This window comes from Triticum aestivum, chromosome 5A, assembly GCF_018294505.1.
Source record: "Triticum aestivum cultivar Chinese Spring chromosome 5A, IWGSC CS RefSeq v2.1, whole genome shotgun sequence".
NCBI lineage: Eukaryota > Viridiplantae > Streptophyta > Magnoliopsida > Poales > Poaceae > Triticum > Triticum aestivum.
Genome location: NC_057806.1, coordinates 451732335 through 451746010, shown reverse-complemented (window position 1 = coordinate 451746010; position 13676 = coordinate 451732335). Strand labels below are relative to the sequence as shown.

General features: G+C 45.8%; 3 protein-coding genes across 3 annotated transcripts; 2 read left to right on the top strand and 1 right to left on the bottom strand.

Annotated features, from left to right (window-relative positions):
- The first annotated feature begins 2745 nt into the window (after nt 1–2745).
- Nucleotides 2746–4446, top strand: LOC123103941 (annexin A13). The gene is made up of 5 exons (XM_044525640.1): nt 2746–3142; nt 3236–3463; nt 3582–3803; nt 3870–3959; nt 4053–4446. Exons 1-5 carry the CDS (start codon nt 2933–2935, stop codon nt 4269–4271), a joined length of 969 nt encoding a protein of 322 aa, XP_044381575.1. The 5' UTR covers nt 2746–2932; the 3' UTR covers nt 4272–4446.
- LOC123103942 (transmembrane emp24 domain-containing protein p24delta3) lies at nt 4323–6880 on the bottom strand. The gene is made up of 4 exons (XM_044525641.1): nt 6616–6880; nt 4888–5097; nt 4723–4799; nt 4323–4628 (listed from the first exon to the last, which is right to left on the bottom strand). The coding sequence occupies exons 1-4, from the start codon at nt 6814–6816 to the stop codon at nt 4484–4486; spliced, it is 633 nt and encodes a 210-aa protein (XP_044381576.1). The 5' UTR covers nt 6817–6880; the 3' UTR covers nt 4323–4483.
- A 125-nt stretch (nt 6881–7005) lies between these two features.
- Nucleotides 7006–10958, top strand: LOC123103943 (transmembrane protein 50 homolog). Its single transcript, XM_044525642.1, has 4 exons — nt 7006–7281; nt 7379–7478; nt 10410–10562; nt 10645–10958. Exons 1-4 carry the CDS (start codon nt 7146–7148, stop codon nt 10679–10681), a joined length of 426 nt encoding a protein of 141 aa, XP_044381577.1. The 5' UTR covers nt 7006–7145; the 3' UTR covers nt 10682–10958.
- Nucleotides 10959–13676: the final 2718 nt, after the last annotated feature.

The window sequence follows — 13676 nt, the reverse complement described above, 5'->3', positions numbered from 1 at the left end:
GTGCTGCAGTGAACTCTGCACCCGTGCGACCGAGACAGTGGATCCAACCCCCTCATGGCAGATTAAACTGAATGTTGATGCGGCCACTGGACGGAGATCGAGCTTTGGGACGGCTGCTGCAGTTTGTAGAAACCGAGAGGGAACTTATCTGGGAGCTTCGGTAATTGTGTTCAAGGGTATATCTGACCCAACTACCCTAGAAGCGCTGGCAGTCCGGGAAGCAATGGCACTTGCACAAGATCTGCACCTGCAGGCGATCCATGTTGCAACTGATTGCGAAGGTATTGTAAACGACATCAGTCAGAAGAGTAGTCCGAGCTATGGTGCTATTATTCATGAGATCATAGATTACACTCGTAGTTTTCAGTCATGCAATATAGTGCATGAATTTAGGAGCTCGAATTTCGAGGCTCACAATGTAGCGAAGCACGCTTTGAAACTGGGGGTAGGCCGCCATGTTTGGTTAGGCAACCCTGGTGAACTTCAGTTCGTCCCTGTAAATGTGGTGACGGTTTAATAAAAGCTTCGCTGATTGTCTAAAAAAAACCGTCGACTTTTGAAAAAAAACACGAAAGAAATTGAAAGGGAAAAAAGAGAAAAAAAATGCAAAAAATCATGAATTCGAAAATGTTCACGGATTTCGAAAAAAAGTTCAGAGAATTTGAAAAGAAGTTCGTGAATTTATAAATGGCTCATCGGATTCAAAAAAAATTTGTGCATTCTGATTTTTTAAGAAAAGGTAAAAAGAAAAAGATAAGGAAAAAAAGAAGAAAAGAGAAAAAAAAGGATATAAGTAGCCACAACAAGTGAGCTGTCACAATTTTTTTGTTTGTTTGAGGGGTAGTAAGTTGTCACAAGTGGTTAGTGCAGTCTAGGCACAAAGAGGAGGTCACGAGTTTGAATGAAATCAACCCACGCCTGACTTTTCTTCTGCAGGGGAGCAGAAAAAAGGGAAAAAAAGAATGAAAAAAATAGGAAGGGGGGGGGGGGGGTTGTGCGCCGGTTTGCGAGATGTGAAGTAACGGCCGCTGTATAGGAAATGCTCAGGCCGACGAGACACGGGAGAGGAGAGGCAGACAAGACACGGGAATGTCCCGTTTATCCGCAATCATCAAGGAACAAATAGGACATGCTCTCGTCCCGTAGTCGTGGTGACCATGAGACATGAAGCACCACACCACACTCCGTACTCGTGGCCACGGCGGCAATATCCTGTCCAGTGTTCCTATAGGTGGGTCGTGCTTTCCCAAGAAACAAACAAACAAAAAAAGCAATCGTGGCGCACCGGCTTGGAGCTGGAAAGAGGTGACCCGTCCCAGTTCCGTGATGTGGACACGAAAATTCGGACAAGGGCGAAAGAAAATAGAGCGAAAGGCAGCGAGGGGTTCCGAGTCAGCGCCCACCGGGCGGGAGTCCTCGAATGCCATGGCATGGGTGCCACCAGATATAGCACCGTCACCGTCACCGTCGGCTCGGCCGCAAAAGCAGCATCGGCGAGGAATTTTATGTCGAGCAGCAAGCAAAGGCAGCTGCACTCACCCTTAGGATCTTTTCCGCTGTCAACCACTTGCTACTGGCGGCCTGCCCTTTGCTTCCTCCGCTCCACATGACCACATCTTTGGAGTTCTTTTTTTTTTTGAGGCTGCACTGCTGCGCACTTGGTTCTCCCTATTCCCTCTTCTTTCTCAACTTACTGCGTACTTTGGTCATTAGCTGACCCTCGTTTCAACTCGGCTCAAGAATAATACTCAAGGAGTAATACGTTTGGTCATCAACCGAGCTTCGTTTCAGCCCGGCAGAATTAAGAATATAATTTGACACCGGTGGCACCATGACAGGTGTAAATCGTAGGTTTTATGTTTCGCAAATGCGCATTCTTGGATGAAGTCTGAACCCAATAAAGCTGGAACTGTCCAAGGAGAAAATAAAAGGTCTGCTTCTGTGGCGTAAAAATGGAAAACTGCGTGTACACTTTCGAATTTTCTTCTTTTGAGAATCGCAGTACGTATGTAGACGCTCACGACACGCACTGCACTCACCCTTATAAGCACATGCACGTAATCCTACCCCTTTAAGCATCTCCAAGAGAACGAGCCGGATAATTGTTCACCGTGGTAATGTTGCCACGAAAATTTGTAGAGTACATCCATACTACATCCTACAATATAGCTCTGTGATTTTCATTTTTTTTTTGAATTTGTAGAAGGTAACATAGTCTTTTTCCCAGACTAAGTTCGACTAAGAGGATTACACATTACTTGACTGGATTCGATCATCATAGGACCTAGATTCAGATTGATTTAATTACCTTTTTTTAGGGGTAGATTCATCTAATTACCTGCATTCCATAGAAGCTAAGAAGGGCTTAAAAGTCAAGATCCCTATGAAACGCTGAAAACCCAGTCCCTGCACTCAGAACCACAATGCTGAGTAGGACAACACATTTGCCTCATGTCTCCTTTTCATTGCTTACCTTTTTGACCAAATTCAGATAACTTTCTTGCTTGCTCCTTCCTTCCTTCCTTCCTTCAGGAATGTTCAGTACTCCACCATTCAGAAACTTGGTTATCAACCATGTACTATAAAGGCATCATAGGATATGACTTCAGGGTGACTGATCTAATAATAATTCACATTCCATCCAAGCTAAAAAGGCCTTTAAAGTCATGATCCCCATGATGGCTGATGAAAATCCTACCCCTGCACTCAAAACCAATGCTGAGTGTGAGTAGGACACACATTTCCCTCCTCTTTCCTTTCCATTGCCTCCTTTTCTGTCCAATTCGAGATAACTTTCTTCCTTTCTCCTCCCCTCCTTCATTAAAAGGAAGCCAGGAACAACATGGCTCTCTCTCCCCCTCTCACTTATGCATCTCTGCACTAGCCATGGTTCACACATCGAAAGCCTCAGCACGGCGCTGAAGTGCCGATCATGGCCGCCCGTTCTCCTGCCGCCGCAGGGTTCGAAAACGAGTGCAGAGAGATCCATGGCGCGTGCGACGAGCCGCGCCGCCTGAGCCGCCTCCTGGCTCACCGGAGCGCGTCGGAGAGGCAGCAGATCAAGGTGACGTACCGTGCAATGTTCGGCGAGGACCTCGCCGGCAGGCTCCACAAAACCCTCACGGCCAATCAGGACAATGAGGTAATAAGATAGACAAAGGGCATAACAGGTAGGCAGACTGGCAGAGCGTCTCAACGTACTCTGCTTTCAGTCTCACATGGCCTCCCTCTCCAGCTCTGCAACCTGCTCTACCTGTGGATGCTTGACCTGGCGGAGCGAGACGCGATCATGGCGAGGGACGCCATCGAGAGCGGCGCGGCGGCCGATTACCGCGCCCTTGTCGAGGTCTTCACGCGGCGGAAGCAGGACCAGCTCTTCTTCACCAAGCAGGCGTACCTGTCCAGGTTCAAGAAGAACCTGGAGCAGGACATGGACACCGACCCCTCGCACCCTTATCAGAGAGTATGTCTGCCCTGTCCACGTCCTGCTTCTCGTTCTGGTTTCAGTCATTTTTCTTCCGTTTCTACCTGGCAAAGGTAGCTCACTCCTTTGCCGGGTTTCCCCCTCGTGGTTCGAGCAGCTATTGGTAGCTCTGGCAACCTCCCACAAGTCGCACCACGATGAACCCAGCCGGCACATCGCGAAGTGCGACGCCAGGCGATTGTACGACGCCAAGAACGGTGGCGGCACGGGATCGGTCGACGAGGCCGCCATCCTCGAGATGTTCAGCAAGAGGAGCATCCCACAGCTCAGGCTGGCGCTCTGCAGTTACAAGCATATATATGGGCATGACTTCACCAAAGTAAGCAAACTCAATGGCAGTCTCTGAATGTGAATCTTGGCCAATCATGAATGTGTATGTATGCAGGCACTGAAGAAGAATTTGGCTGGTGATTTTGAAGAGTCTCTGAGACTTGTTGTCAAGTGCATCTACAGTCCTTCCAAGTATTACTGCAAGGTGAATAACAGAAACGCAAGCAGTGCTGTACTTGAATTTGTACTAGCTACATCGCTGGTCCCTGACTCATTCTTCTGTTCTTGGCCTTGTCAGTTACTGCAGAGAAGCATGCAACGCCCAGAAGCCCATAAAAGGTTGGTTACGAGGGCTATCTTGGGCAGCGACGACGTCGGCATAAACGAGATCAAGTTGGCGTTCAAGAGTAACTTCGGAAAGAACTTCGCAGATTTCATCCATGAAAGCTTACCACAGAGTGATTACAGAGAGTTTCTTTGGTTGTGGCAAGGGGGCCGGTGCCCAGTAGCATCATAAAATTGGTACTTGCATTTTGTTTTGTAATAGTGGTAAGTTGAACATGAAGAGTGGCAGCAGTGCCATCTTATCTGAACTTGGGATTAGGTGAGAACATGCTATCATTTATCTGTAACATAATTGCTTAACATCCATTGTGGCAAAATTATTATATTTCATCTAGTACTAAATAGAACATAGAATGTATGTATGCTGCAGAGGAGTATATAATCTCAGATAAGCTTCTTCTTTCGGAAGTACCGTTTTAGATGCACCAGCTGCATAACTGAAACACAAATGCAAACACCGAGCGACATCATGCTCAACCATAAGACCCTAGCATTCGTCACCTCACTGACATCTCTCATGTCGGATTCTCTGCATCAAGAACAATATTTTTAGACGGAATAGTTACGTCTTTTGGCATCAACAAAATTGATGAAACACGACCGGAGAAGTGCATTGGACTTACTTGGTCCTCAGCACGAGCAGATTTTCATAGATTGTTTGGACAGATTCATCAAGCTTAAACAACTCTAGCGCAACTCCCTATTCAGGAAAGGCACTGTCATCCAAACGAGGAAAACAACGAAATTGAAAAATGATGGGTATACCATCATAATTTCATGTACTTCACCTCAATCTTTTCCTTTTTAGCAATAGCATCCCAATCTTTTGCCGCGATACCAATTTTCCAGTCAAGATTTAGTTTCATCACCAAACCCTTGTTATCACCGTCAACTGTAAAGCAAGCCAAGTAATTTCCTGCTTCTGATGTGGTAAATGCAAACTGGTCCACCGTAACCTTATCTTTCTTGTGTATGGTATCCCCAAAAGGGGATGTGATCTGCAAGAATTATGTACATCAAAACGGATACAAATGAGTCAAGAAAACAGAAATTGGAGTCAGTTCCAAGAAATTACAAGGGGAAATAAATATACAGTTAAAACTGAATGATAAAGCGTGGAAGGAAGCCTAGTGACGGGATTTTTTTTGGAACTCTACCGCCCTTGCACACGCACACTGCATAGCTACAGGAATATAACGTATGCAATAATATCATGTGATGCAACTATGGAACCAAAGTTACAGCTAATAGAATAGTAGAAGGTGTCAAGGTGGATCATAATTCCAATGCCTCCCAATTCGCAAGTACTTATTAGTTCTTCCTATTCCTAGTTATGACTCAGACTGAATTAAAATACTGCAGATTCTCTCTATTTATGATCTTCTGTTTCCTTCAGTAAAGCACTAAAACATCAAAACCATGTGATTGTAAGGCATGATATGGCACATGCTTGAGAATTCAGCCCTAGTTTAGTGGCTGGAATTCAAGGTGCTGAACCCACCCACCCGTGTCGGACTCAGATGGGTTGCTATCCGCGTTAATTTGCAGAGAGGTCTCACTTTTATATAACAGTGGACTTACCCCTTTAGCCAATGTATTTTTGATATGGAACATGCAGGAAAAGGAAAATTTTGAACTATCAACTCCAATTTTCATGGGTACAAGGTGAAAACCAAAATCAAACAAAGGTAATTTCGAAACAACACATATAATTCAATGTCGATGTAAAACTCCAGATATAATAGAAAAAATGGATAAGGCGCCAGGACAAATCAAATCACCGTTGTGCCCCATTATGTATTCTATTTCAGTGAATTCAATGGTTTTTTTTGTGACCACAGTGAATTCAATGTTGAAGGATGATAATGAGCCCTGGTTGAAAGCAAAACACACCTTTGGTAAACTATGGATCATATAGAATGTTTAAATAATTCCTTATATTCCTTTTATGTGTACACGCACAATGTGAAATAATCACATGTACTAGTATCTTTGAAAATGAATAAAGGTACCAAATGTTTTTCAGTACAACCAGCACCTGAGCCCCAGATCAATGTAGAGATATGCCAATGAATCAATGATTTCCAAACTGTTAATAGCCACCGATGACTCGTTCCAATTTTCTGACGACTTTACCAACCGATTCTACCCCCGGTGACTCGTTCAATATTCTCATCTGCATTCTGCAACTTTGCAAAGGATCCTCACCATGAACAGATCAACCCAGTCGCTGTAAATTCATTGCTTTCTCCCTTTTCCGATCGAATATACTACTTACTAGAATGTGAACCCAATCCAGCCACTGTAAATTTGAGCTATCAATGAAAGCGGCAGCAGTCCTGCCATGTTTTTCCAAATAAATGAGGGGAGATGGTTCACCCGCGACTAACCCAACCCTCATCATTCATTTCGCAGTGTTGAACGTTAAATCCTTCCATTTTATAACCTCCCACATTGCATTTATGCACCGATCGTTCGGGCGGAGTATGAAATGTAAATGTACGTAAATGAATTACCTTGACGGAGACGGTGGGATGGACCTGCTGGTGCTCGTAGAGGACGGCGTAGTCGCCGATGACGACGACGTTGGACCGGATCTCCTCCGCCACGCACTTGGTCCCCGACGGCGCGATCTCCAGCCACACCGCCCTGGCGCCCGTCGCCATCCACCACAGCACCGCCGCCGCCGCCGCCGCCCACGCGCCACCTCGCGCCATTGTCGCCTCTTCCTGCTGGTCACACTTCCCTCCCAACCTCCTTCCTCTCCCAGATTGTTTTTTGAGGGAACACCACACCAATGGCTCCATCCTTTTTCGGCCCAGTAGGCCCATTAACACGTGAGGCCCCATTGGGCCAGATTAATCAATGCTGAACATCATCACATTACGCGGAGGAACCGAGTCCGAGTCAAAGCCCAACATCCTATCCAACCCCTCTCGGTGCAAAAAGAGAAGAGGAAATCGGCAGAAAGAAAAGGCGAGAAGGAAGGAGGCAACGAAGCGAGGGGATTCCGCGGAGTTGGTGGAGGCGAGGGTTTGGTGCGGCCATGGAGAACCTGGCGATGCTGTGGGGGATCATCGGGCCGGGCGTCGCCGGCGCGCTCTTCGGCGCCGGCTGGTGGTTCTGGGTCGACGCCGTTGTCTGCAGCGCCGTCCAGGTCTCCTTCATCCACTACCTGCCCGGTAACCAGATCCCCTCCCTCCCGCTTCCCCAGGCTTTGGTGATTCGTGTCGCGGCTCCGAGGTCGGGAATTGACCGGTCTCTGTGGGCGATTTGCAGGGATCTTCGCGTCGCTGGCCGCGCTCATGTTCAATTGCGTCGACAAGGATGCCATCGGGAACGACTACTACTCGTCCTACGGGGATGATTCCGAGTGGAGGTCAGATTACTGCTCGATTTGGCACCAGTTGATCGAATTGATCGCTGAATTCAAGATACTGTGTAGTATTAACCAAAGATTAGGTTACTGAAATTCCTAGTGGATGATTGGATTGAACCCTGAATATATACACGTTAACTGCACGACCGAAAAGTTAGTTATGTTTGCAATTATAATGTCACACACTGAATTTATGATGTGTTTGTTGGGTGTGTCTAGGGCACATCTAGATGTGCTCTAGTTATTGCACATCCAAGTGAGTGAATCAAACATAAAGAGGAAAAGAAAAAAGAAAAAAAGAAAATATCCACACGAATCTCGACGTAGGATCAATGACATAAGATTTAGATGTGCAATACTTATGGCACATCTAGATGTGCTTTAGCAAAACTGGTGTTTATTTTAGTTGACCAATTGGTTCTGGATGAAACCAAACTGATTAGGTACCTTGACTATTCTTGTGTCAAAAGAGAAAAGCCATGATATCTTGGACCTAGGTTAGGTTCTTAAGTCATCTCAGGCCTGACCATATGTTAAGGGCTGACTGATCTGATTACATAAGTCTGAATGGTTTAGCGAAGTCATATTAAGGCTTCTTTGGGTGGTCATGGATGTGCTTGGACCAATTGATTCTGGATGAAACCAAACTGATTACGTACCTAGGCTATTCTTGTGTCAAAAGAGAAAAAGTTACGGTGTATTTGACCTAGGTTAGCTGCCCAAGTCATCTGAGGCCTGACCATATGTCAAAGTCTGACTAATCTTATTATGAGTTTAAATGGTTTAGAGAAAGTCATATTAAAGCTTCTTTGGGTGGTCGTGGATGTGCTTGACACCTAAGTCTGTAAGTCAACAGTGTGACCTCTCTTTTGATAGTTCTAACAGCTAAAACAGTTACTATATCTCATGAGGGTAGCACCGGTTTCTCTATTGCTAATGATCCTCATTATTTCCCTATTAGCACTGCTCATCAATCTTCATTGTATGCTACTCTATTTCTATCATATTCCTGTTTCCCTTGACATTTAATTTAACATGTGTCAAACACCTACATATTTTGTTACCGGTTTCTGTTACTGTGGCTTGCCTTTCAAGCCGAGCTTTTTCCATGATGTGCCAATATGGTACAATCCCAATGGGGTTCAAAAAGAAACTCTTATTGGTTGAAACTCTTACCAGTTTCTGTTACTTGTATGCTTATTTGGATTTATTTCTGAATTATAGTTGTACTCCCTCCGTTTTTATTTAGTCCGCATATTGGCTTTGGTCAAAGTCAAACTTTGTAAACTTTGACAAAGTTTATAAACAAAAATATGAACATATACAATAACAAATCAATATCACTAGATTCATTATTGAATGTACTTTCACATCATATAAATTTGTTATGTTAAATGTTTATATATTTTCTCTAAACTTGGTCAAACTTTATAAAGTTTGACTTCAGTCAAACCTAATATGCAGAGTAAATAAAAACGGAGGGAGTATATATTAATTTCTGTCGTTCAACTTTCTGCTGCGTGACTGCCTGAGTGAGATAAAAAAAAAGTGCAGTTTCACCTATTTTCTTCTAAATATCATACGTGCATAAAAAATTGATGTTGGTAGAGGTGGAAAGTTAGGACTTCAAGTGTCTACTGTTGTGAAGCCCATTTTTCTAAAATTGTAGACCCGTGTATAACATTTTTATTATATCGTGGTTAGTTTCTATGTTGTTATCTTTGTAAATATTCATTGGGAAAGATCAGAATAATTTATTCCAAACCTATAGTTGCAATCTGACCAAGATCATAGTTAGAATGCTTGATTAAGTTATTTTTATGGCTCTAGGTTTTCGAACTAATCTCTTTGTATAATATTTTATATGTTGGAGTCAAAGGAATACGTTTAATTTTCCTGAACTGATGTGCTGCACATTCTGCAAATATTTTAAGCTTCATTCCAGCCATACAAAGCCAATGCAAGGATTAGCTAAAACTTCTTCAAGAAATTTGAAATAAGCCACATGGTTCTTTAAGGAGGAAAATAGTAGGAGAGGCTCCTATTGTGGTATGATATATAAGTAAAGATATTTACGACATGGGTTGAGCTATGACATACTCCCTCCGTCCCGAGTTACTTGTCTTAGATTTGTCCGTATCTAGTCACTTTTAGTGTTAGATACATCCACTAGGCAAATCTAAGACAAGTAATTTGGGACGGAGGTAATATAAATAAAGATATTTACAACATGGGGTTTAGCCCTTATAGAGGAACATAGAAAATAGGAACATTACACTGTCAACAGAAGTGAAAATATAATCAGTAAGTGGGATCCTTGGCCTTAGCAGATGAAGCCACACGGATATCTTGCAACAAGATGAATCTTAAAATGTAGGCACAGTCTACGCAAGCCCGGAATGTTGAAGGTTTACTTGTTTATTAGGTTCAAGTGCAGGGGTTAAGGGTTTTCATTTTATGGCATCTATTCATTTATGTTGTGCAGAATCTCAAACTCGTTGTTGAGATGCTATCTCAAACTGATGAAGTGCTTTTGACCAAAAGAACGTTGTAGTTGCAGCATGTTACTATGTGATTGCACTGATTCATTCTGCCTCTTTGTGTCTTTCATTAGAGTATAAGTAGACAAATAATGGGTGCTCGACAACTTCCTTTTACACGAAGCAATTGCTTAGGAACCTTAGTGTACAATCTGCGCCGTTTCCCTCTCTACTTTAGATCTTAGCACCCAATCAGTATGTCTGTACTAAGGATGAAGGCCTGTATTGGGAGTTTCTCTAGGGTTGGTAAAGCGAAATGGACGCCACCCTAGCCCATTGAGTGCTGGGTACAGTAGTTTACTAGCAAATGGGATTTAATGTGCAAGAAGGATTTTCTCCTGTCCTGAGATACTACATTGTATTGTTCTAACAAGGGTTTCTTAATGCGCAGGGTGAAGCTCTGGCTTTTCGTCGCCTATGTAGTTTCTTTCGTCTGCCTGGCTGGATCAGTGGGTTTGTTGGTGCAAGACGCCCTGACAGACAAGGGCCCTTCTGTGTGGACTGGTGTTGCCGGCGTCCTGCAATGCGTTTTTGTGTTGATAAGGTATATCAGCAACTTCGTCTCTGCCTCCCTCCTTGATTCACTTGACCAGTATGCGTGTCCTGACGTCGCATCGCCTTTGCAGTGGGTTGACATACTGGACGTGCCACACCGAGGACTAGGAAGGGTCAAAATGCTGTGAGCGGACTGGGATGGATGGTAAAACTTGTCGCGAAGACGTCTGCTCTACTGCCCGTGTGTGGTCCTGTGTAAATTAACGTTCATTCCAGGGCGCGATTACTGCTACGATAAAAAAAAAAGGTGGGATTACTGAGTGTCTGTTGTGTGCATAGCTGACTGCTTCCTGAAATGGATCCGTAGCATCAGTACTACTACGTGTTTATTATCATAATTTGTTGTGAGCCTGTGGTGCTTGGTGGCTCGAGAGGTTAGCATTGAGATTGGATCACGAGCAAATCGTTATTACTGTCAAACCTCCCTATGAAAATTCAGTTGACTCCATTAAAGCTGCTGCTGGGCGGTTGCCGCTCGCACATTCTTATTTCTTGGTGAGCGCAAGACAGTAGACCAGCATAATGTCACCTTAAATCCAGATGCCGTTGCAGGCTGATTCTTTTGGTGCCCGTAAACAAAATTTGTCAGTCGATCTAGATCGTGTGACGTCGGTCTCCTGAATGTACTCTTTTCATAAAAAAAATGGCATCTCGGACTCCTTGGACAGCACTAGATTTTGCAGGTAGCCTGGCACCTTGTTTAGACTACTCTAGATTAGATTGCGTGGGGCCTGGCTGCCGCCCACCCTGCCGGACGAGACTTCGGGATCGCGCGGCAGGCTGACCCCTGGCCCGCCTAAAATATGTGCCGACAGCAGCGGAGAAGTAGAAGGCGAGGACCCCCCACGTGTCGCCTCCGTCGAACGATCCATCACCGTCGCGCTTCCCCGCTCGTCCTCCCGGTGATGTCACCGGTGCCGTTCCGCCCGTGGCGCCTCGTGTGCTTTGTTTGCGCTGCAGTGCAGCCCTGATCGGATCCAGCTTGGTCGCTTTCCCCAAAGCTCAGGACCGGGATATCGCGTTGCTTTGGTAGTGCCAACCGCGTTTGTTTCTTCCTAACCAACTTCCATCTAGGAAGGAAAGAGGATGCGAACCTACTCGGACAGCAACTGCTACGAGTGTAAGTACCGTCACGGGAAATCCGTCGTATGCAGAGTGGATTTTTCGGCCAGGTGATCCAAAATCGTTGGTGATGATGAGCTGAGAGAGCAGTCTGTCTACCAAGGGCGACGATAAAACAACGGTGATCCAGACAGCGTGACGGGCGCCCCACGGCCTGCCGACGTGCGCGCCTGGTGCGCCCTCGCGTACACGTAATCGCGCGGGCGAGCGAGCTCGTAACGCGCCGCAGCGCCCCCGGCCCTGCGCCCGCGACGTGACGCCCGGGCCACTCCGACCCGATCCTCGGCGCACTCCTCCCCGACGTGAGGCCCTAAAATACGCCGAGAACAGAGGACAAGTCGAGGACTCCGTGGCATCTCGTGCGGTGCACCAGCGCTTCCCCCTGATCGGACCAGACCAGACCAGCCTCATCGCTTTCCCCAAAGCGCAGGGCATAATAACCGATTAACCGGACCGGGACCGGTACGCGTCGACGTCGCGCTCTTGGAAGTGCCGACCTTCCGTTCGTGCTGAAGGACTTCCATGGCCCAACGAAGAGTACCGAAAACGACGTGGGAAGCTTGTCATCAGTGCTCCCGAATTATCCTCTCATTTTTTTCCGGCAGGACGTCCGCTAATGATGAGCACTGAGCACTCTGCCAATACTCACGTTAGCCAGGGCCGGTGCGAAAAGGTAATGTGACGAGGAAACGCACGGCGGCTGGCCGTGGTGGGCGCGCGCGGAGATGCACTGGAACCGGGTGCCGCGTTGACTCGGGAGACGCACCGGGCGCCACACGGCCCCGCGTCGTCGCGTGCCCCCCACCCCACCCCACCCCACATACTCGAACGTGATACGGACCCCCCGGCAAGTCCGCCGGGCGGCCGCGACGTGTGACGCCCCCGGGATCCGAACCTCGGTGCCAACGCGGCCTGCCGCCGGAGCGATGGATGATCGTGGATGTACAGATCACGGATGCCCACACGGCACGACCGGTCGGCCGCGCCGGCGATTTGTGCGTTTAGTTTTCCGCCCATCGTTGCTACGCCGGCTGGCTGGCTGGCGCAGGACAATTGCAAATACTACTAGCTATCAATATGCCGATTTTGACTCGTTTTCAGGGCCTATTTGATATGATACTCCCTCGATCTCATATTAATTGTCGCTGAAATGGATGTATCTAGATGTTCTTCATCTTGAAACTATATTTAAAGTATTTCAATCCATAGGAGTTCTAATATGGTGCCGTCAATTCTCGGTCATTTATGACCAGAGTTGTTCGACAACATTTAGAATAGTCCCTTCCAGCGTGAAAGTGTTCTTCTCAGCTCGAATTTATATGAGCTCCGATGAACGGTAAAATTCAAACATAATGATTTTTGTGTGTGTGGGGCAAACTCTGACAAATGTTTTCAATGCTTACAAAAATTCATCCTGAAATCACATTCATGGATGTCATGAGAAAAAATATCAACACTCCAAAATTCTCTTGAAAATAACTTTCTGGAGCATCGATTTTGTTTTCTTTGCCACGACTTCCATGAATGCTATTGTATGATGAACCTTTACAAGCATCGAAAACATTTGTCAAAGTTTGCAACAAAAACACTCAGTTTTTTTTGGTTTTAACAAATTTTAGAGCTCGAGCTCAGTTAATCCGCGTCGCTTCTAGAGGTCGATTTTTGCCTACTAGGCAAAAATACCGCAAGTTCTAAATTTTATCTCGGACAGGGATTTCTATAATTACTATGAAATTCATAAAAGAAAAAAATCGGGTCTATGTTCAACGTTTTTTTTCTCAAGAACAAGGAAAACTATTTTGTTTGGGTGAGAATGAATTGACTCGAGCCGGTGCAGGGCCGCAGGTGTCCGTGACGACGATCATCCCCCAACGATGGCAAGACGAACGTGACAATCGCCTCCCGTTGTCACCGTCTCTGAGAAAAGAAAAACAGCCGCCCTCTGACCCCCGTTCACAGCCCAGCCTTGTGAACGCAGCAT